Source organism: Bufo bufo, chromosome 8, assembly GCF_905171765.1.
Source record: "Bufo bufo chromosome 8, aBufBuf1.1, whole genome shotgun sequence".
Classification (NCBI taxonomy): Eukaryota; Metazoa; Chordata; class Amphibia; order Anura; family Bufonidae; genus Bufo; species Bufo bufo.
The window spans coordinates 184212974-184233796 of NC_053396.1; the positions used below are offsets into that span (position 1 = coordinate 184212974).

A 20823-nucleotide genomic window follows, 5' to 3' on the forward strand; every position below is an offset into this window, starting at 1 on the left:
TGTCATTGATTACCCCCCTGTAAAGCTCCATTCAGATGTCCGCATGATTTTTACGGATGCACTGATAGATGGATCGGATCCGCAAAACGCATCCGGACGTCTAAATGAAGCCTTACAGGGGCGTGATCAATGACTGTGGTGATCACCCCATATAGACTCCCTGATCACCCCCCTGTCATTGATTACCCCCCTGTCATTGATTACCCCCCTGTAAAGCTCCATTCAGACATCCGCATGATTTTTACGGATCCACTGATAGATGGATCGGATCCGCAAAACGCATCCGGACGTCTGAATGAAGCCTTACAGGGGCATGATCAATGACTGTGGTGATCACCCCATATAGACTCCCTGATCACCCCCCTGTCATTGATCAACCCCCCTGTCATTGATCAACCCCCCTGTCATTGATCACCCCCCTGTCATTGATCACCCCCCTGTCATTGATCACCCCCCTGTCATTGATCACCCCTCTGTAAGGCTCCATTCAGATATTTTTTTGGCCCAAGTTAGCGGAATTTATTTATTTTTTTCTTACAAAGTCTCATATTCCACTAACTTGTGTCAAAAAATAAAATCTCACATGAACTCACCATACCCCTCACGGAATCCAAATGCGTAAATTTTTTTAGACATTTATATTCCAGACTTCTTCTCATGCTTTAGGGCCCCTAGAATGCCAGGGCAGTATAAATACCCCACATGTGACCCCATTTCGGAAAGAAGACACCCCCAGGTATTCCGTGAGGGGCATATTGAGTCCATGAAAGATTGAAATTTTTGTCCCAAGTTAGCGGAACGGGAGACTTTGTGAGAAAAAAATAAAAAATATCAATTTCCGCTAACTTGTGCCAAAAAAAAAAAATTTCTATGAACTCGCCTCGCCCCTCGTTGAATACCTTGGGGTGTCTTCTTTCCAAAATGGGGTCACATGTGGGGTATTTATACTGCCCTGGCATTCTAGGGGCCCCAAAGCGTGAGAAGAAGTCTGGTATCCAAATGTCTAAAAATGCCCTCCTAAAAGGAATTTGGGCACCTTTGCGCATCTAGGCTGCAAAAAAGTGTCACACATCTGGTATCGCCGTACTCAGGAGAAGTTGGGGAATGTGTTTTGGGGTGTCATTTTACATATACCCATGCTGGGTGAGAGAAATATCTTGGTCAAATGCCAACTTTGTATAAAAAAATGGGAAAAGTTGTCTTTTGCCAAGATATTTCTCTCACCCAGCATGGGTATATGTAAAATGACACCCCAAAACACATTCCCCAACTTCTCCTGAATACGGCGATACCACATGTGTGACACTTTTTTGCAGCCTAGGTGGGCAAAGGGGCCCATATTCCAAAGAGCACCTTTAGGATTTCACAGGTCATTTACCTACTTACCACACACTAGGGCCCCTGGAAAATGCCAGGGCAGTATAACTACCCCACAAGTGACCCCATTTTGGAAAGAAGACACCCCAAGGTATTCCGTGAGGGGCATGGCGAGTTCCTAGAATTTTTTATTTTTTGTCACAAGTTAGTGGAAAATGCTTATTTTTTTTTTTATTTTTTTTTTTCATACAAAGTCTCATATTCCACTAACTTGTGACAAAAAATAAAAAGTTCCATGAACTCACTATGCCCATCAGCGAATACCTTGGGGTCTCTTCTTTCCAAAATGGGGTCACTTGTGGGGTAGTTATACTGCCCTGGCATTCTAGGGGCCCAAATGTGTGGTAAGGAGTTTGAAATCAAATTCTGTAAAAAATGACCTGTGAAATCCGAAAGGTGCTCTTTTGAATATGGGCCCCTTTGCCCACCTAGGCTGCAAAAAAGTGTCACATATCTGGTATCTCCGTAATCGGGAGAAGTTGAAGAATGTGTTTTGGGGTGTCATTTTACATATACCCATGCTGGGTGAGAGAAATATCTTGGCAAAAGACAACTTTTCCCATTTTTTTATACAAAGTTGGCATTTGACCAAGATATTTATCTCACCCAGCATGGGTATATGTAAAAAGACACCCCAAAACACATTCCTCAACTTCTCCTGAATACAGAGATACCAGATGTGTGACACTTTTTTGCAGCCTAGGTGGGCAAAGGGGCCCACATTCCAAAGAGCACCTTTCGGATTTCACAGGTCATTTACCTACTTACCACACATTTGGGCCCCTAGAATGCCAGGGCAGTATAACTACCCCACAAGTGACCCCATTTTGGAAAGAAGAGACCCCAAGGTATTCGCTGATGGGCATAGTGAGTTCATGGAAGTTTTTATTTTTTGTCACAAGTTTGTGGAATATGAGACTTTGTATGAAAAAAAAAAAAAAAAAAAAATCATCATTTTCCACTAACTTGTGACAAAAAATAAAAAATTCTAGGAACTCGCCATGCCCCTCACGGAATACCTTGGGGTGTCTTCTTTCCAAAATGGGGTCACTTGTGGGGTAGTTATACTGCCCTGGTATTCTAGGGGCCCAAATGTGTGGTAAGGAGTTTGAAATCAAATTCAGGAAAAAATGAGGAGTGAAATCCGAAAGGTGCTCTTTGGAATATGGGCCCCTTTGCCCACCTAGGCTGCAAAAAAGTGTCACACATCTGGTATCCCCGTACTCAGGAGAAGTTGAGGAATGTGTTTTGGGGTGTCTTTTTACATATACCCATGCTGGGTGAGATAAATATCTTGGTCAAATGACAACTTTGTATAAAAAAATGGGAAAAGTTGTCTTTTGCCAAGATATTTCTCTCACCCAGCATGGGTATATATAAAATGACACCCCAAAACACATTCCCCACCTTCTCCTGAGTACGGAGATACCAGATGTGTGACACTTTTTTGCAGCCTAGGTGGGCAAAGGGGCCCATATTCCAAAGAGCACCTTTCGGATTTCACAGGTAATTTTTTACAGAATTTGATTTCAAACTCCTTACCACACATTTGGGCCCCTAGAATGCCAGGGCAGTATAACTACCCCACAAGTGACCCCATTTTGGAAAGAAGAGACCCCAAGGTATTCGCTGATGGGCATAGTGAGTTCATAGAACTTTTTATTTTTTGTCACAAGTTAGTGGAATATGAGACTTTGTAAGAAAAAAAAATAAAAATAAATAAATCATAATTTTCCGCTAACTTGTGACAAAAAATAAAAAGTTCTATGAACTCACTATGCCCATCAGCGAATACCTTAGGGTGTGTACTTTCAGAAATGGGGTCATTTGTGGGGTGTTTGTACTGTCTGGGCATTGTAGAACCTCAGGAAACATGACAGGTGCTCAGAAAGTCAGAGCTGCTTCAAAAAGCGGAAATTCACATTTTTGTACCATAGTTTGTAAACGCTATAACTTTTACCCAAACCATTTTTTTTTTACCCAAACATTTTTTTTTTATCAAAGACATGTAGAACTATAAATTTAGAGCAAAATTTCTATATGGATGTCGTTTTTTTTGCAAAATTTTACAACTGAAAGTGAAAAATGTCATTTTTTTGCAAAAAAATCGTTAAATTTCGATTAATAACAAAAAAAGTAAAAATGTCAGCAGCAATGAAATACCACCAAATGAAAGCTCTATTAGTGAGAAGAAAAGGAGGTAAATCTCATTTGGGTGGTAAGTTGCATGACCGAGCAATAAACGGTGAAAGTAGTGTAGGTCAGAAGTGTAAAAAGTGGCCTGGTCTTTCAGGGTGTTTAAGCACTGGGGGCTGAGGTGGTTAACCCAGAACAAAAACTGTGCTTTGACGGACACAATATAACTTGAGCAGCTACAGCAATAGCCACAGATTTAGCTGAATATAAATTTGAGGCCTATTATTTAGGCGCTGGGTGACAGGTATACGTTTACGGACAGAATTAGACTTGGATATGCACAGTAGAGTGTGTGTGAAGTTATTGAGAATGACCCTATCAGCACCTTGAATCTAATATACCCTTTTAGGGATAGATTTAAAGTAGGCCTGATACAGCAGAAACCACTAATTTAGAAAATTGCTAGGTTGGGAATTGTATTTCAACCCAGAACAAAAACTGTGCTTTGAAGGACACAATATAACTTGAGCAGCTACAGCAATAGCCACAGATTTAGCTGAATATAAATTTGAGGCCTATTATTTAGGCGCTGGGTGACAGGTATACGTTTACGGACAGAATTAGACTTGGATATGCACAGTAGAGTGTGTGTGAAGTTATTGAGAATGACCCTATAAGCACCTTTAATCTAATATACCCTTTTAGGGATAGATTTAAAGTAGGCCTGATACAGCAGAAACCACTCATTTAGAAAATTGCTAGGTTGGGAATTGTATTTCAACCCAGAACAAAAACTGCTTTGACGGACACAAAATAACTTGAGCAGCTACAGTAATAGCCACAGATTTAGCTGAATATAAATTTGAGGCCTAATATTTAGGCGCTGGGTGACAGGTATACGTTTACGGACAGAATTAGACTTGGATATGCACAGTAGCGTGTGTGTGAAGTTATTGAGAATGACCCTATCAGCACCTTGAATCTAATATACCCTTTTAGGGATAGATTTAAAGTAGGCCTGATACAGCAGAAACCACTCATTTAGAAAATTGCTAGGTTGGGAATTGTATTTCAACCCAGAACAAAAACTGTGCTTTGACGGACACAAAATAACTTGAGCAGCTACAGCAATAGCCACAGATTTAGCTGAATATAAATTTGAGGCTTATTATTTAGGCGCTGGGTGACAGGTATACGCTTACGGACAGAATTAGACTTGGATATGCACAGTAGCGTGTGTGTGAAGTTATTGAGAATGACCCTATCAGCACCTTGAATCTAATATACCCTTTTAGGGATAGATTTAAATAACCACACTATTGATGGTTAAATGGACTTGGTGGCAGCTTGCCCCTGATGTAGGATATAGCCAAAAAATAACCACACTATTGAAGGTTAAATTGACTTGGTGGCAGCTTGCCCCTGATGTAGGATATAGCAAAAATTAACCACACTATTGATGGTTAAATGGACTTGGTGGCAGCTTGTGCTGGCGCACCACAAGCCGCAAAATGGCCGCCGATCACCCCAGAAAAAAGTGATATAAAAACGCTCTGGGCAGCCTAAAAACAGTGAGCAATTGAATAGCAGCAGTTCAATGATCCACAGCTGTAGATCGATCACTGTCTTAAGTGTTTTGGAGGAGTTAATCACTGCCTAATCTCGCCCTAACGTCGCAGCTGCAACCTCTCCCTACACTTGTAACAGCAAAGTGACGTGCTGCGCTACGTGACCCAAGCTTATATAGAGGATGGGTCACATGCTGCACTGGCCAATCACAGCCATGCCAATAGTAGGCATGGCTGTGATGGCCTCTTGGGGCAAGTAGTATGACGCTTGTTGATTGGCTGCTTTGCAGCCTTTCAAAAAGCGCCAAGAAAGCGCCGAACACCGAACCCAAACCCGGACTTTTACGAAAATGTTCGGGTTCGTGTCACGGACACCCCAAAATTCGGTACGAACCCGAACTATACAGTTCGGGTTCGCTCATCCCTAGTTAAGATATGAGAAAAGGATTTATAATATTCATTTATAAAACCATCTGGGTCCGTGGATTTGTTTATTTTGAGGGTGGAAATAGTGTCAAGTATTTCTTGTAAAGAAATAGGTTTATTTAAAAATTAAAGTTGATCTGGGGATAAAAGGGGAAGTGATATGTTATTCAAAAACAGGTTAATATCTTCTGCGGTTGGTTGGTGGGAGTTTAGGTTGTTTTTTAAATTATAAAGGGAGTGGTAATAGCAATTTTAAGGGGATTTATTATTTTATTCTCATTAGTGGACCACAGGAAAGGAATTCAGGAATTTGCTGCTTTGTTTTTAAGTTTATTGGCTAGCATTTTGGAGGCTCTATTCCCTTGTCTGTAAAATTGTGCCCTGGATTGTCTGAGATGTCTTTCAAATTTGTTTTGCATGAGTAGATATATTTCATGTCTGATGCTAATTATTTGTTGAGAGATATGGGAGGTTGGGGATTTTTGGTTGTCTTTTTCCAAAATTCTAAGTTTGTCGCGTAGTTCTTCTAATTTGTGCATTCTTTTCTTTTTTTCTTCTGAAGAATATTTGATAAAAAGACCTCTGATTACCGCTTTGTGGGCGCACCATATTGTTGTTGGGTTAATCTCAGAATTAGTGTTAAGTTGGAAGTATTCTGTTAGTGCCTTAGATATTAATTCCTTGTAATGTTTATTTGATAGTAAAAGGTTATTTAATCTCCATGGGGAAGAATGTTTGAGATTAAAAGTTTCTTGAATGAAGAGTGTATTAGGGGCGTGATCAGACCAAGTAATCAGGCCTATCTTGGAGTCCACTACCTTTTGGAGTAGCCATTTATCCACCAAAAAGAAATCTATCCGGGAATATGAGTTGTGTGGATTTGAAAAAAAAGAGTAGTCTGATTCCGAGGCATGAAGTGACCTCCAGGCATCAAACAGCTCTTCCTTGTGGCATAGGTCTTTAAGTTTATAGTTGTCCTTCTTACTTACAGGAGTAGATTTGTCAATACGGGGGTCCATTACCAGATTAAAATCTCCGCAGATGATGATGGAACCTTTCTTTTGGGTTGAGACGGACTCCAAGACAGACCTAATAAAACTTAAAGTTTTAGAATTAGGGGCATATACAGACACTATAGTGTAAGGTGAGTTGTTAACCAGACATGTAACAATAATAAATCTACCCATTGGGTCTACATCAAGAGATAGAGTTTGAAAGGCGATTGATTTTTTGATAGCAATTAATACACCCCTTTTCTTATTGAAGGCATGTGAAAACATAATAGTAGGAAAGTCTTTATGACTAATTCTGAAGCTGTCTGCTTCATTTAAGTGCGTTTCTTGTACGCAGAATATATCACATCCCAATCTGTGGGCTTCTTTCCATAGAAATGAGCGTTTGGCTGGGCTGTTAAGGCCCTTAACATTTAAGGAAGCAATTTGTAAGACCATAATGCGTTATCAGGAAAGAAGTGCGCAGAGGGGACCCAAGTAAAAAAAATACCTGCAGTAGTGAGAAGTTCAGTAGAATATTAATGTACCACAAACAAGTAGTATTAAACAGAACAGTGAAATAGTGTAAAACTAAAATAAGAAATATAAGAATAAGGTAGTAAAGTCCGGTTCTAAGTGAACCAATGCGACCCCAGGTCGCTAACATGACATGGGAGGTGGTGGTAAAGATTAAAGTGTTAATCTTCTTTTAACATTTTCAAACCAGTCTATTACTGTTTTTAGAGTCAGACTGATAACAGAGCAGCTGTATTGGCACTAGCCAAAATTTTGAAATGGTTTCTCATTTTGGAGATGTAGAAGATTTTGGAGAACCAACTACTGTCCATTCCTGGGCAAGTGTGTGTTGTTTTTTCTTTGGTGGGCTTCTCGGTTCTTCTGGATCCTTAATGAGAGCGTTTTTGGATAGGAAGTTCATTGCTTCTTTAGGAGAAAGTAACACAGAGGTGCGTCCGTTGAAGTGAACTATAAGCTTGACTGGGAATCCCCATTTATAGAGAATTTTTTGCTCTCTTAGAATTTGTGTGGTTTTAGTGAATTCCCTGCGTCTAGCTAGGGTGGCAGGTGAAAGATCTGTGTATAGGGAAATTTCTTGAAAGCGTTCAGGAAGATCAGGCTTTTTGGCTGCAGCTTTGAGAATTGAGTCCTTGATGTGATAATAATGGATCCTTGCTATAGTGTCCCTGGGCAGGGAAGCTGGGATAGACTTAGGCTTAGGAAGCCTGTGGACTCTATCTATTAATAGGTCCGCGTTGGAAGCTTGAGGTAGAAGAGCTGAGAACAGGTCAATCAGGTATTCCTGCAGCTGTTCGTCTTTTACTGCTTCTGGTATGTTTCTAAATCGAATGTTGTTCCTTCTGGATCTGTCTTCAATATCTGCCAGTTTTAGCTTAATAGCAGCTATATCCTCTTCAGCAGAGTTATGAGCGTCCACAAGGCAATTATGAGCAGTTGTAAACTCCTCCATCTTCTCCTCTAGATGTGCCGTGCGGTCGCCTATAGCAGTAATGTCCGCTTTCAGCGAGGAGAGAGCTGCCTTAAGATCATTGTTAAGGGACGTTTTAAGATCAGACAATAGCTCTTTCATAACTTCTAGAGTTATAGGGCCCGCATTAGATGATTTCTCTGTACCCATAAAATCTGGGTGTACAGGGGATGAGGTAGAGGAGTGTGACTTGCCTTGCGATTTGTCCGATATACAGGACGGCGATCGGTCGGCTGGCGAGTTATGAAAAGAACCACAGGCAGGAGCAGCTTCATCCCGCGCGGGGGTTAGGGACTCCCGCGATCCGGCGCCATTTTGGAGCAATGCCGGGCTGAAGAAGCTAGTAGGTTTAGCTGGAGTTCCAGGTCTTCTTTTGCCCCTCGGCATCTTGAGCATGACGTTTGAACCCTTTGGCAGATAGGGATGTAATAAGGCTAGTTAGTTCTTCTGTAAGGAAGTCCTTTGAGCCGCTTTTAGACTGTAGGTCACGGAGCTACAAAGACATGCGACCGCTCTGGTGCGCTCCAAGCCACGCCCCCCAAAACATGAAAGGCTCCTTCAAAGTGAATTTTTACGAACCTATAGTGTTCATTTTGGGGAAATCTGGACATTTTAAGCTTTCAGCTTTTTTTTTTTTTTTTTATGAATGAAAACAATACCCATGTTTTTGTATATTTTATGCCTCCCAAAAAAATAAAAAAATAAAATAAAAAGCTGTACTATAAAAATATATATTTTTTCATTTATGTTCACATATTTTACACACAGTCTGTTCTACTATTTCTAAAACTAATAAATATGTACATTTTTAATTAATTTTTTTATGAAAGAAAAAGGGGGAAATGTGTGCATATGTGTCAGTTTATATGGGGTCATTTATCAAACTAGTGTAAAGTAGAACTGGCTTATTTGCCCATAGCAACCAATCAGATTCCACATTTCATTTTCGACAGCTCCTTTGGAAAATGAAAGGTGGAATATGATTGGTTGCTATGGGCAACTAAGCCATTTCAACTTTACACCAGTTTGCTAAATGACCCCAATAGTCTGATATACTATTGCTAAAACTAATATCTATAGCTATAACATTTTTAATTTTCTTTATTTCACTTTTTATATGGTGAGATGCTGAGACACAGCAGCAAGGTATATGTTAGCCTAACATTACACGCGGTCAAGCTGCGATTAAATGAACATCAGTCACCAATTAGGCTGTATGGGAAAAACAAAAACAAAATAAGCAATATGCCCACACAAAAGACTAGCCAGAAACAATGTGCAATACCCCAGAGTGGTATTACCATTTCTACATTCTGCTACTGTCTTTAACTGCTAACCACAATGTTATCTGTGTATGTATTCCAGGTCCTCTGTCACTGTTCATTGACAATGTCGCTATGAAACTGTTTTGTACATGTTTTGTACATGTTTTGTACATGTAGTGTGCCTGGTTCACCAGCAGGTGGCAGCGGATAAATGGCAAAGGGATTTTTAGATAGAATGGAACTTACCATTCCATTCTCCCCCTTTTGGGCAGAAATGGGCCAGTCTCGCTTCCTAACATGAGAGGGGCTGCAGAAAGTTTTCAGTCAGTCTTCGGTCTCTTGCACACGACCATATGTATTTTGCGGAATGGAACAGCTGGCCCCTGATAGAACAGTGCTATCCTTGTTCGTAATGCGGACAATATTAGGACATGTTCTATTTTTTTGCGGAACGGAAATATACGGAAACGGAATGCACACGGAGTACCTTCCGTTTTTTTGTGGACCCATTGAAATGAATGGTTCCGTATATGGCCTGCAAAAAAAAAAAAACGGAACGGAAACAGAATTAAAATACGTTTGTGTGCAAGAGGCCTTAGTCTAGTCTAGAGTTGGAAGGAGAGGAGGGTTACCCTGAATCCTTACAGGTTTAAAGACAGAGCGTTGCAAGTGGATCAACAGCCAAAGGCACCCCAGGTACCAGAGCAGCCCTAAAGTCCAGCGACCAGAATAAAGTTTAGCACAGCAGAGAGAGAGATAAAGCAAAATATTCAAGTTTGCCTGCCAGTTTATGCCAAAACCTGCTGTAACCAAGGGAAACACTGTATATTGTCTGGATGCAAGTTAATTCAAGTTAAGCAGTTGAACTTTATAAAAGTTTGGACTCGACTATTTCTCTACTTCCAGCATTACTCTTGCCTTTAATGCTTCAGAGCCTAACCCTGGGGAGCGACGGCATCCAGATAGGAGCATCGTGACAGACACAGAGACTATTAGGGCCGCACCACACCACTCAGCATTCCTATAGACCTGGGATACGATCTGCCCTGGGGTGCGGCTTGTTGCAAATGTCACTATGAAACAACTGTGGCAAAACATTTTTTTGAGGCTAAATGTAATGGGGGAGATTTATCAAAACTGGTTCAAACTGACTTAGTTGTCCATGGTAACCAATCAGATTTCGTCTTTCATTTTCCAAAGGAGCTCTGAAAAGTATAAGGTGGAAGCTGATTGGTTGCTAGGGGAAAATAAGCCAGTTTTCCCTTATGCTACTTTTTATAATTCTCCCCCAATGTCTCTGTATTGTGCTAGAAAAGGTGTGGGGCAATGATAGCCGACACACTGTAAAAATAAAGCTTCTACGAAAAGAGGTATGTTGGGTCCACACCTTAGATTGTCTAAGGTTCGGACAACACGGCGACATGTGTTTTGTAACAATAAGTCGCGCGATAAAAAGTGTACAACTACATTGCGACAAGTGTCACAAGACATTTACTATAATGATAGTCTATGGTGTCGTACTGCGGCATGCAACATGCAGCGACTATGACGTGACAGTCGAAGAAAAATCCAACTTAGATGGATTTTTTTGAACTGTCGTGTCGCAGTTTCAGAATGTTGCATGTCCCAGTGCAACACCATAGACCAGGGATGGCCAACCTGCGGCTCTCCAGCTGTTGTAAAACTACAACTCCCAGCATGCCCTGCTGTAGGCTGATAGCTGTAGGCTGTGTGGGCATGCTGGGAGTTGTAGTTTTGCAACAGATGGAGAGCCTCAGGTTGGCCATCCCTGCCATAGACTATCATCATAAAAGACATTGCACAACACTTGTTGCAATGTAGTTTTACCCTATATGTTGCTCGACTAATTGTTGCGTGACACATGCCGCTGTCTGTGTAGCCCTAGCCTAAATGTGGGTTTGTTAATTGTGCATGATATATTTATGAAGATGGCAAATTAATGGTTAAAAGTAGCTGCTGTTTAATGTCTGAGAAGCAAAGTATACGCATGCTTGAAAAAGGAGACTGGGTTCCCTTAAAACAGAGCTACTGTGTGCTAATCTCCTCGGAACACTGTGTCTCTAAGGGCTTATTCACAGTGCCATGTGTTTTTTGCCGTATGCAAAAATAGGGATCCATTTTTTTTGTGGTCAGTTCAGCATGTCTCTAAGGACTCATTCAGATGGCCATGTGTTTTTGCTGTATGCAAAAATGCAGATCCTTTTTTTTGTGGTCAGTTCTGCAAAAAACTGATTGCATTCCGCATTTTTGCAGACCCATAGACTTCAATGGGGTCACGTCCAGATTTTCACTGTCAAGTATAAAACATGTTTTATTTGTTTTGCAGGGCCGTGAAACAAAAGAAAAGATGCATACCGCACAAGGAGTGCTGTCCAGATCTTTTGGGCCCCATAGAAGTGAATGGGTCCGCATCTAATCTTGCAGATTAGAGGCGGAAAGTAAAATACGTCCATCTGAATGAGCCCTATAATTCACCATCTGGGACTTAGAAAGTACTCTTATGGAAATTACACACAGTATGGACTAATCTCGGCTATGTGATGTAAGTAATCATTCTATTGTTTTCTATGAGGATTAAAGTGAACTCTTGAAAGGTTTTTTTGGCCCAATCAGGGTGCTGAAGAGTAGGTAACATCTGAGGAGTAGAGCAGTGGCATCAGCAGCAAAAAACAGCAGAGGCGACGTACAGCCAGAAGCTCCCAAAGAACTGCCAGAGCCAAATCTGCTTTAGGAGCTGGTGATGCTGCTGATACTGTGGGTGCATTAGGACCATAACAGGCCAGAGCTAAGCCAAGCTTAGATGCTGTTAGCTCTGAGCATGTATCTCCCATCTGGCAGTTTTTCTCCCTGCTGCTGTAAGACAACAGCATGTGTGCAATATATACAAGAATAAAATAAGCCGTGGGAAGTCAAAAGCAGAAAAATAGGCACCACAGCTCTATTGAACCACATGAAGGAGCAAACAGAGGTGTCCACCAGGTAGTGCAAGAAGAGTATACTCCTTCTCCTGGTTTCCTTTGTGACAGCTAGGCTGCATTCAGGGTACTACGGTGTGTTTCTCATTGTCATCATCATTTACCGTTTTTTTCCACTCTAGCGCTAGCTTAACCCCCACCTGGTCAAGTTGCTGGCGGTGCAGTCACTGTCGTACCATTTAGTACAGTTTTCTGCCTTTAGGGACCTGATGGTGTGCACTCAGCCTTGCTGGAAGATACATAGTCTGCATTATTTCTCTCAAAAAGGCATCCATACTTTGCGCTCTCTTGCAGCGCAGAACATAGGCTGTTCCTTGTGATTGTTTCTGTTTGGCAAAGTTCACGCCACCATCGACACCTGGAGCAGCTATTATTGTCAGGGACAGGACACGTCATTCATGGCCCATGGGGTTGTGGCAGACAATCGGCAACACCCCAGCAACAAGGCTAGGTCCTTTTGACCCCTCCAAATTTATGTTGGCCTGACTCCTCCACCTCCTTCTCCATGGACATGCTCCCATCCTCAACAACAGCAGGTCACAGTGTCGTTCCCACTCCCTCTCTCTCCTATCAAGTGTTGTCGTTGCCATGTGGTGTTGGAGATGATCAGCAAGAGTAGTTACACAGGCGAGCAGTTGTTAATCTGTATCAGCAAACATCCCGCTGGCTGTCTCCAGGGCGTAACTACCATAGTGGCAGACCGTGTGACTGCTATGGGGCCCAAGGCAAGAGGGGGCCCAGTTGGGATCATCCCCTCTTCTACTGCGGGGTAAAAACTTGGTCAGGACTCTACCCTCTAAAAGAACAACTTTTAGCAAATGAAGCAGAGAAAAAAATGGCCTAATGGTCATTGAAAGGGGTTTAGGCGGAAACCCTTCTGTCCTCTGTGGGGGGCCTGGTTTGATCCTTACTTCTCTATGTAAGCCACTGGCTGTCCCCCTGCTAACTAATTAGCGTGATTAACCTAGTGTAATGCTTTTTAAAAAGAATACTGACTTGCAGAAGGTGTTGGCATTGTCAAGGAGGTCATTCTTATGTGGCAAGGAACACTCTCCTGGACATGCAGCGGCTGGACGGTCTGACATTATGCCACTTAATCTGTGATATTATAACTCTCTTGAAGGGCACTTTGCACATGCTAGCGTGCCTCAGCAGGGAGCATGTATTTTTTCAAGGTCAGGGAGTGGCTGCTCATCAGAGATGAGATGTTGCATTCTGAGGCCCTTTGAAGAGGCCACAAAATTTGCCAGTTGGGATAACTGCATCATGAATGATTTCATTCCACCTATATTTATCTTAGAACTGCCACTCACACTTATGCAGCAAAGGACAATGGCAGAAGGAGAACAGCTAGCACATCTTTCTGTCCACCCTATAGCTGTTGGAACCTCCCATGGAAGAGGAGGATGAGAAGTTGCTACTGAAGGAGGAGCTGGAGGTGGAGGATGATGATGACAGCGACACCGGCCACAACACCAAATCATTACATTGGCTGCAAATATATTTGCTTGCCTAAGCACTGACAGGTTCATCATTGACATTAATCAGTCTGATAAATATTGGATAGCCATGTTTTTAGACCATCGCTATCAAAACAAAATGGAGGAATGTTTTTCTCCCACCAAAAGAAAGGCCAAATTAGCATGTCTGAAAGGGAGGCAATTCTCTGCCCCCCGAAGACTCACCCACCTCCTGCTGCTTTTTCTGCTGCCACAAGCTTCAGTATCAGCCAGTTCAGTCTCCTTAGTATGATGGAATAGTTTTTTCACATGCCACAGTAGGCTGAGATAAATCAGCAAGCAGAGACTTCCTGCCTCAATGCGCAGGTTAGTTCCTACCTAGACTTTGCTGTTTCTGATCGATACCCTATGCCAGTGATGGGCAACCTCCAACAGCACTTCAGCTGTGGTGAAACTACAAGGAGAATTTTTCTAGGCTTGTTCCGAACGAGCAACATTTTATTCTGACAATTAACCCTTGGATGTACATTTTGCCCATGTTAAGGGATAATTTGGAGGCTCGGTCCCAACAAACCACTCTTTTTTTTTACAAGAAGCACTTGTGTGTGTCATATAGGCAGGCTTTCTGCCCCTATAAAGGCATCATTTTTGGATGCTTGGTCCCCTAACAAGACACGGTTTATGGTCCAAACATGGTCCAAAACTAACAATTTAGTAGATTTATTTTAGCACACATTTTATTTTGCATAAAAAGCTCTTTTCAATTTTAAGACATTAATTTATTATGTCCTTTGGCTGTTGGCTCATGACTTTTATCTTCCAACAACTTGCAACAATTCATACTCGTAAATGCTAAAAGTAAAAATTCAATAGCAAAATTAATCAACGTGGGATGAAGGCCAACTGGTAAGAACGAGGAACATTTCCAAATCCACTCATTTGAGGTCTTAAGTCTATTTCTTCTATGCTCATAGGTGACCAGAGGCTGAAGTTCTGTAAAATGGTGGTGAAATACAGGAAGAGCTCCATTCTTGCAAGACCTTCTCCAAGACAGATCCGTTTTCCTGGGGAGTAAGGGAATATTTGGATAAATCAACAAATAGCTGTCTGTACTCCCAAATATTTAAAATTTTAGATCCAAACTCTAAAGGTGCATAGCATGACTGGTAGTTAGGTATCCTAAAGGCCCTTTTACATGAATATGTTGTGCAGTGAGACCTTAACAGCTGATACAGCAAATAGGCGTGGTAGTGTCCCAGATAAGATACAATGTTGAGTGTACTCCCCAAAGCCATTACTCCCTTGGGATAAGTGCATTGAAAATGTAGTTTCAAGAATGAGGTCAGAAGTGAACATATAACAGTCTCCTTTTACTTAATACAAAATATAACTTGCGGTGCATCCAGTAGTAGCAAATTTAAAGTGCAGTTTTTTTTGGTCCCATTGGAGGAGGTATGGTGGCAGATTGGCTGGCAATGGAATAGGAATTGCAGGCACTTGTGGTTATCGGTGTCCACTGTAAGGTTCAGACTTGAACTGTATCTGGCCTAGTGCTGTTTGGGTGATGGGTGGTTTAGCCCTTGTCCCTCACCTTGCAGTAGTGTCTGAAAAGCTGTGCTTTTTTGTTCTCTTTGCTGTCTTGTCTCTCAAGTGCGTTGTTGAAACTGAAAAAAAACTTTGTCTCTCTAGAGTGATCAAGTTTGTTCTAGGAGAAGGAGCTCTACTGTGTGCTTCCTCCTTCTACCTAGAAATAAACCCCCACTACTGGCAGAAAGTGGGACCAGCCTACTTCTACCAATGAGGCAGTGGCATAGTGGTTAGTCCTGTTCCTGTCAATCTTTTGCCATCCATGACCACTCTACTGGAAGTTCTGGCCAAAATATGAAATACATAACAATAAAAAAACAATAAAACAATTGCAGATCCCCCAAGGTCCTGCAGATGCAACGGATATGAAGCAATAATTCCTTCTATATAGGGATAAAAGGTCGACACTATTATCTTCATTCTTATACAGATTCATTTACACAGGGTGATGTGCTGCTGGCAAACGATTATTTTAGGTTCTACAGTATATGAAATATGCTATCACCAGATGATGATACAATGTACATTGTATGTCATATGTTGGGTAGTCAGCACCACCTTTACATTGGACACTTATTAGAAACAAACATTCATATGAACAGTAGCCCTTCTTTACTTGTCAGTCTATGTAAAACTACCCAAAGGAACTTTTGAGTTAATTTATTGCTTTTAAAAAAGTATTTCTCTGCCTTTCTTATCAATTAATTTTTCCTAACAAGAGAAGGAGAAATCAACTACACTTGCTTCTGGAGGTGGCCATGATGGAATGGGAGCTTTTTCGAAGTTCTCCAGTGGGACCCATTTTAAACTCTTTTTCAGTTACAAGTGTTGATTTCTGATAGGCCTAATCAATTTCAAGCAATCTCACACTGATAGGAATGGGATTATATATACATACTATAGGATAGAATTTTGATCATGTAGCTACTTTAATCTCATAACGCTAGCTGTACTTGACTAACATTCTAATTTAAAGACTCTACATTGTGATGTGAAGTAATTAGGTTTTATAAGAGGAATTAAGAATGTAAAAAATGTTCTATGGGATCCCTGATTCTTTAGTATGGGTAACTGCAAGAAAGTTTGCAACTAATCAGATCTCCACTTCAAAGAGTAATCAGTGGTTAGCAGTGAAACAGTAGGGATAATGGAATTGGAGAGTAGTAAGACAGAGCCGTGGGTCAGAACCAGAAGATTAAACTAATGTGAAAATATTACCAATCCAGAAGAAGCAAACAATTGCAGAGCCAAAGATTAGCACAGAGGTCAAACAGGATAGATAAACACGATAGTAAGAAATCCGAGGGGAAAGGCAAGAAGCAGAGCCCAGGGTCAAAGTAAAGTCTGAATACAGGAGTCAATAGGAGTAAGCTAGGGGCAGTAACTAACAGGAGCTGCAACTCAGGCAACAACTAAAAGACCTGGTTAGGGTTAAATAATGGTTTAGCAGTCTAGGAGAAATTGTCCTGTTACACAGTGGCAGAGTATAGAAATGATTTGAAACACAATTTTTTTTTCTGTAGCAATAGGGTGTGGTCCTCTAACTGGGACAGTGAGACATATGATCCCGGGCAGATATTTAATAACATTGGAGGAAGTTAAATTAGACCTAAAACATTTAAGATGCTGTCTACTTTATGTGATTGCTTTTATACAGAAGGAAGACCTGAAAGCTGATAACAGGGAGTCATGCTGCTGAAACCTCCGACAATCAGCTATATTTGTGTAGGTTAAACTGGTAACAAATGTTTAATTTTTATATTATTATGGCCATTTCCTGCTTTTGATGTCGGCAGCGCGTATCTCATGAATGAAGTTACAGTACGTGTCGTGAGCTGACTTGGTGGGTATATAAAGGTGTGCGATAGGCTGTCTACATACATATCCCTTGTAGCTGTCATGGGGAAAAGGGACAATTTACCAGAGTTCCAAAAAAGGATGATTATAGGCTTTCAGGCCAAGGGTGGTGGTATTCCAATATTAGAAAGTCATTTTAGAAAGTTCTGCTGGTGTCTTGAGTTTATCCAGCAACCACCCCACAGTGAAGTGAGTAAACTATATATTGGAATGACTTTCTTATAATGTTTTTTTTAGCCTCTCCTTATTATTACTATTATTATTAATAACACTTGGGCCATCTCCTTCACTGTGGTTTCCCTAAAACTCTTAAACTTGAAACCCTATACTATACTGATCAGCCTAATTCAAAAGGTGAATAACACGTGTAGCATAACTTTTACTTTCATCTCTAGTGTCTCACCTCTTTATGTGTCACTACTAGTGTCGATCGAACACCATAGAGGTCGAACACATCGGGATGCTCGGACCTGAGAAAATTGGAAGTCAATGGGAGAACCTGAGCATTAAACCAGGCACCCCCTGCTCTGAAGAGGGGAGGGTGCCTGGTTCATAGGAAAAGGTCAGAAATTGATGGAAACACCACTGAAATGGTTCGGGAACAGCATGGGAAGAATGTCTGGATGCATCTTGGACTCCCAGGTCGCTGCTGGGAACGTTGTTGTCCGAGTAGTACGCCACTTTTACAGACTGACAATAATACGCACAAAACCGAAGATAAAATCGATTTTAGAGGAAAAATTGTTAGGAAACATTCTTTACTGTATATATACTTGTATATTAAGTGCAAGTGCTGCCAAAAATTTCAAGGAAGAGGCACTCTGATACAACCTATATATATCACAAGAAGGAGGGCCTCATTCACATTGTGATACAATTGTTCATGTAGTGGGACTCCTACACTTAAAAATACTAGGCACTAAGTGAAAGGGCTACCAAAAATTACAAGGAACTGGCACTACAATACACCCTTTGTTACACATAAAGGAGGGCATCATACACACCCTTGAAAAATTATGATTGATGGCCTGCTGGTGACCCTCAAAAACATTTGGAGAAGGGCCTGATGATCTGATCATCTAAAATATTATGGGTGAGGGCCTGCTGCTGCTTTGGTGACTCTAGATAACCTGGGGCCGATCGCACGTCCCCGTGATGGTGACGATCCATTCGGATGTCTGGCCTATCAACTTTTGATGTTATTGTCAGCGCAAACAATGGTGACTATGGGTAACGGGGAATCAGGGTTTGATTCCGGAGAGGGAGCCTGAGAAACAGCTATGGCTACCACATTCAAGTAAGGCAGCATGCGCGGAAATTACCTATTAGGTAAAATTAGGTGAGGGCCTGTAGGTGATCTGACCCTGTAAAAGATTTTAGGTGCGGGCCTGCTGGTGAGCTGACCCTGTAAAAGATTGTAGGTGAAAGCCTGCTGGTGAGTTGACTCTGTAAAAAATTATATGCGAGGGCCTGCTGGTGAGCTGACCCTGTAAAAAATGATATGTGAGTGCCTGCTGGTTAGCTGACCCTGTAAAAGATTTTAGGTGCGGGCCTGCTGTTGAGCTGACCCTGTAAAAGATTTTAGGTGCGGGCCTGCTGGTGAGCTGACCCTGTAAAAGATTTTAGGTGTGGGCCTGCTGGTGAACTGACCCTCTAAAAGGCTGTAGGTGAGGGCCTGCAGGTAAGCTGACCCTCTAAAACATTATATGCAAGGGACTAAAGGTGAGCTGACCCTGTAAAAGATTGCAGGTGAAGGCCTGCTGGTGAGATGACCCTGTAAAACATTATATGCGAGGGCCTGCTGGTGAGCTGACCCTCTAAAAAATTATATGCGAGGGCCTGCTGGTGATCTGACCCTGTAAAATATTATATGCGAATCGCATATATGCGAGGGCATAATATGCGATAAATAAGCATGTGTTGATATGATGTGAGCTGACCCTGTAAAACATTATATGCAAGGGCCTGCTGGTGAGCTGACACTAAAAAATATATGCGAGGGCCTGCTGGTGAGCTGACCCTTTAAAAATTATATGCAAGGGCCTGCAGCTGATCTGACCCTGTAAAATATTATATGCGAATCGCATATATGCGAGGTTATAATATGCGATAAATAAGCATGTGTTGATATGATGGAAGAGGAGAAGGAGGATGAGAAAAGGAAGATTCAATCATATACCCTTGTTTGTGGTGGAAGGGGTGCATGGGAATTCAGTGTATTCAGTAAATTATAAACAACACATTTAAAGTTCCTTTATGTTCAGCCGCTTTTCTCTGGTGGAGTCGAGAAGTCATGGTCAATCCAGGCCTTGTTCATTTTTATAAGAGTTAAACTGTCAGCATTTTCAGTTGACAGGTGGATACGCTTATCTGTTATAATGCTACTAGCAGCACTAAATACCCACTCAGACAAAACTCTAACGGCAGGCCAGGCCAGCACCTCCAAGTTCATGCCACGTGTCCAGCTTGGACAGCCAGTAGTTGTAAGGCACTGAGGGATCATTAAGGACGCTGACACGGTCTGCTATGTACTCCTTCACCATCTTCCAAAATTTTTCCCTCCATGTGACACTAGGCCGCGCATCAGGGTGAGGATGCTGGCGGGGTGTCATGAAAATGTCCCTGGCTTTGGAGAGTGTTGCCCTTCCTCTGTTGGAACTGCTGTGTGTTCCCCTTGTCCCCCCTCCTCGGTTGGCCAAGGAACTACAGACTCTGCCGCCAGCGTTGTCAGATGGAAATTTTTGGAGCAATTTTTCAACAAGGATCTTCTGGTATTGCACCGTTTAGCTCGTCCTCTCCACCAGAGGAATGAGAGAGGAGAAGTTCTCTTTGTAGCGGGGTTCGAGAAGGGTAAACAACCAGTAATCCGTGTTGTCTAAAATGCGTATAATGCGCGTATCGCGGGAAAGGCAGCCTAGAGGGCCGAAGTCAGCCATGTGTGCCAGAGTACCAACAGGCAAGACTTTGCTGTGATCATCAGGAGGATCACTCTCAATCTCCTCATCCTCTTCCTCCTCTTCTGCCCACCCATGCTGAACAGATGGAATTAAACTTCCATGGGTACTACCCTCTGTAGCGGAGGCAACCGTCTCTTGCTCCTCCTCCTCCTCTTCATCGTCCAATTTGCGCTGAGAAGATGAACTGACTGTGGTCTGGCTATCACCCTGTATAATGTCTTCCCCCATTTCCACCTCTTCCACATCCAAAGCGTCGTCCTTAATTGTGAGTAGCGAGCGTTTGAGTAGACACAGAAGAGGGATGGTTACGCTGATAATAACGTTATCGCCGCTCACCATCTGTGTTGATTCCTTAAAGTTTCTTAAAACCTCACAAAGGTCAGACATCCATGCCCACTCGTCGCTTGTGAATAGCTGAAGCTGACTGGAAAGGCAACGACCATGTTGCAGCTGGTATTCCACTACTGCCCTCTGCTGTTCTCATAGCCTGGCCAACATGTGGAACGTGGAGCTGTCTGCCTTTACCAGTAGCTCAGGCAAATTGGGGTAGGTTTTGAGAAACCGCTGAACCACAAGGTTGAACACGTGGGCTAGGCATGGGATGTGTTTGAGCTTGTCGAGCTCCAAAGCCGACACCAAGTTACGGCCATTATCAGACACAACCATGCCTGGTTGTAGGTTGAGTGGTGAGAGCCACA

The 20823-nt window shown here is 42.1% G+C and overlaps 1 protein-coding gene across 1 annotated transcript in view; it reads right to left on the reverse strand.

Annotated features, from left to right (window-relative positions):
* Window positions 1-14605: 14605 nt before the first annotated feature.
* Window positions 14606-20823, reverse strand: part of LOC121009532 (cytochrome P450 2C5-like) — a 99780-nt gene continuing 93562 nt past the window's right edge. The window contains exon 9 of the mRNA XM_040442732.1: window positions 14606-14788. Coding sequence (XP_040298666.1) covers window positions 14607-14788 — 182 coding nt within the window. The 3' untranslated portion in view covers window position 14606. The remainder of the gene's footprint in view (window positions 14789-20823) is intronic.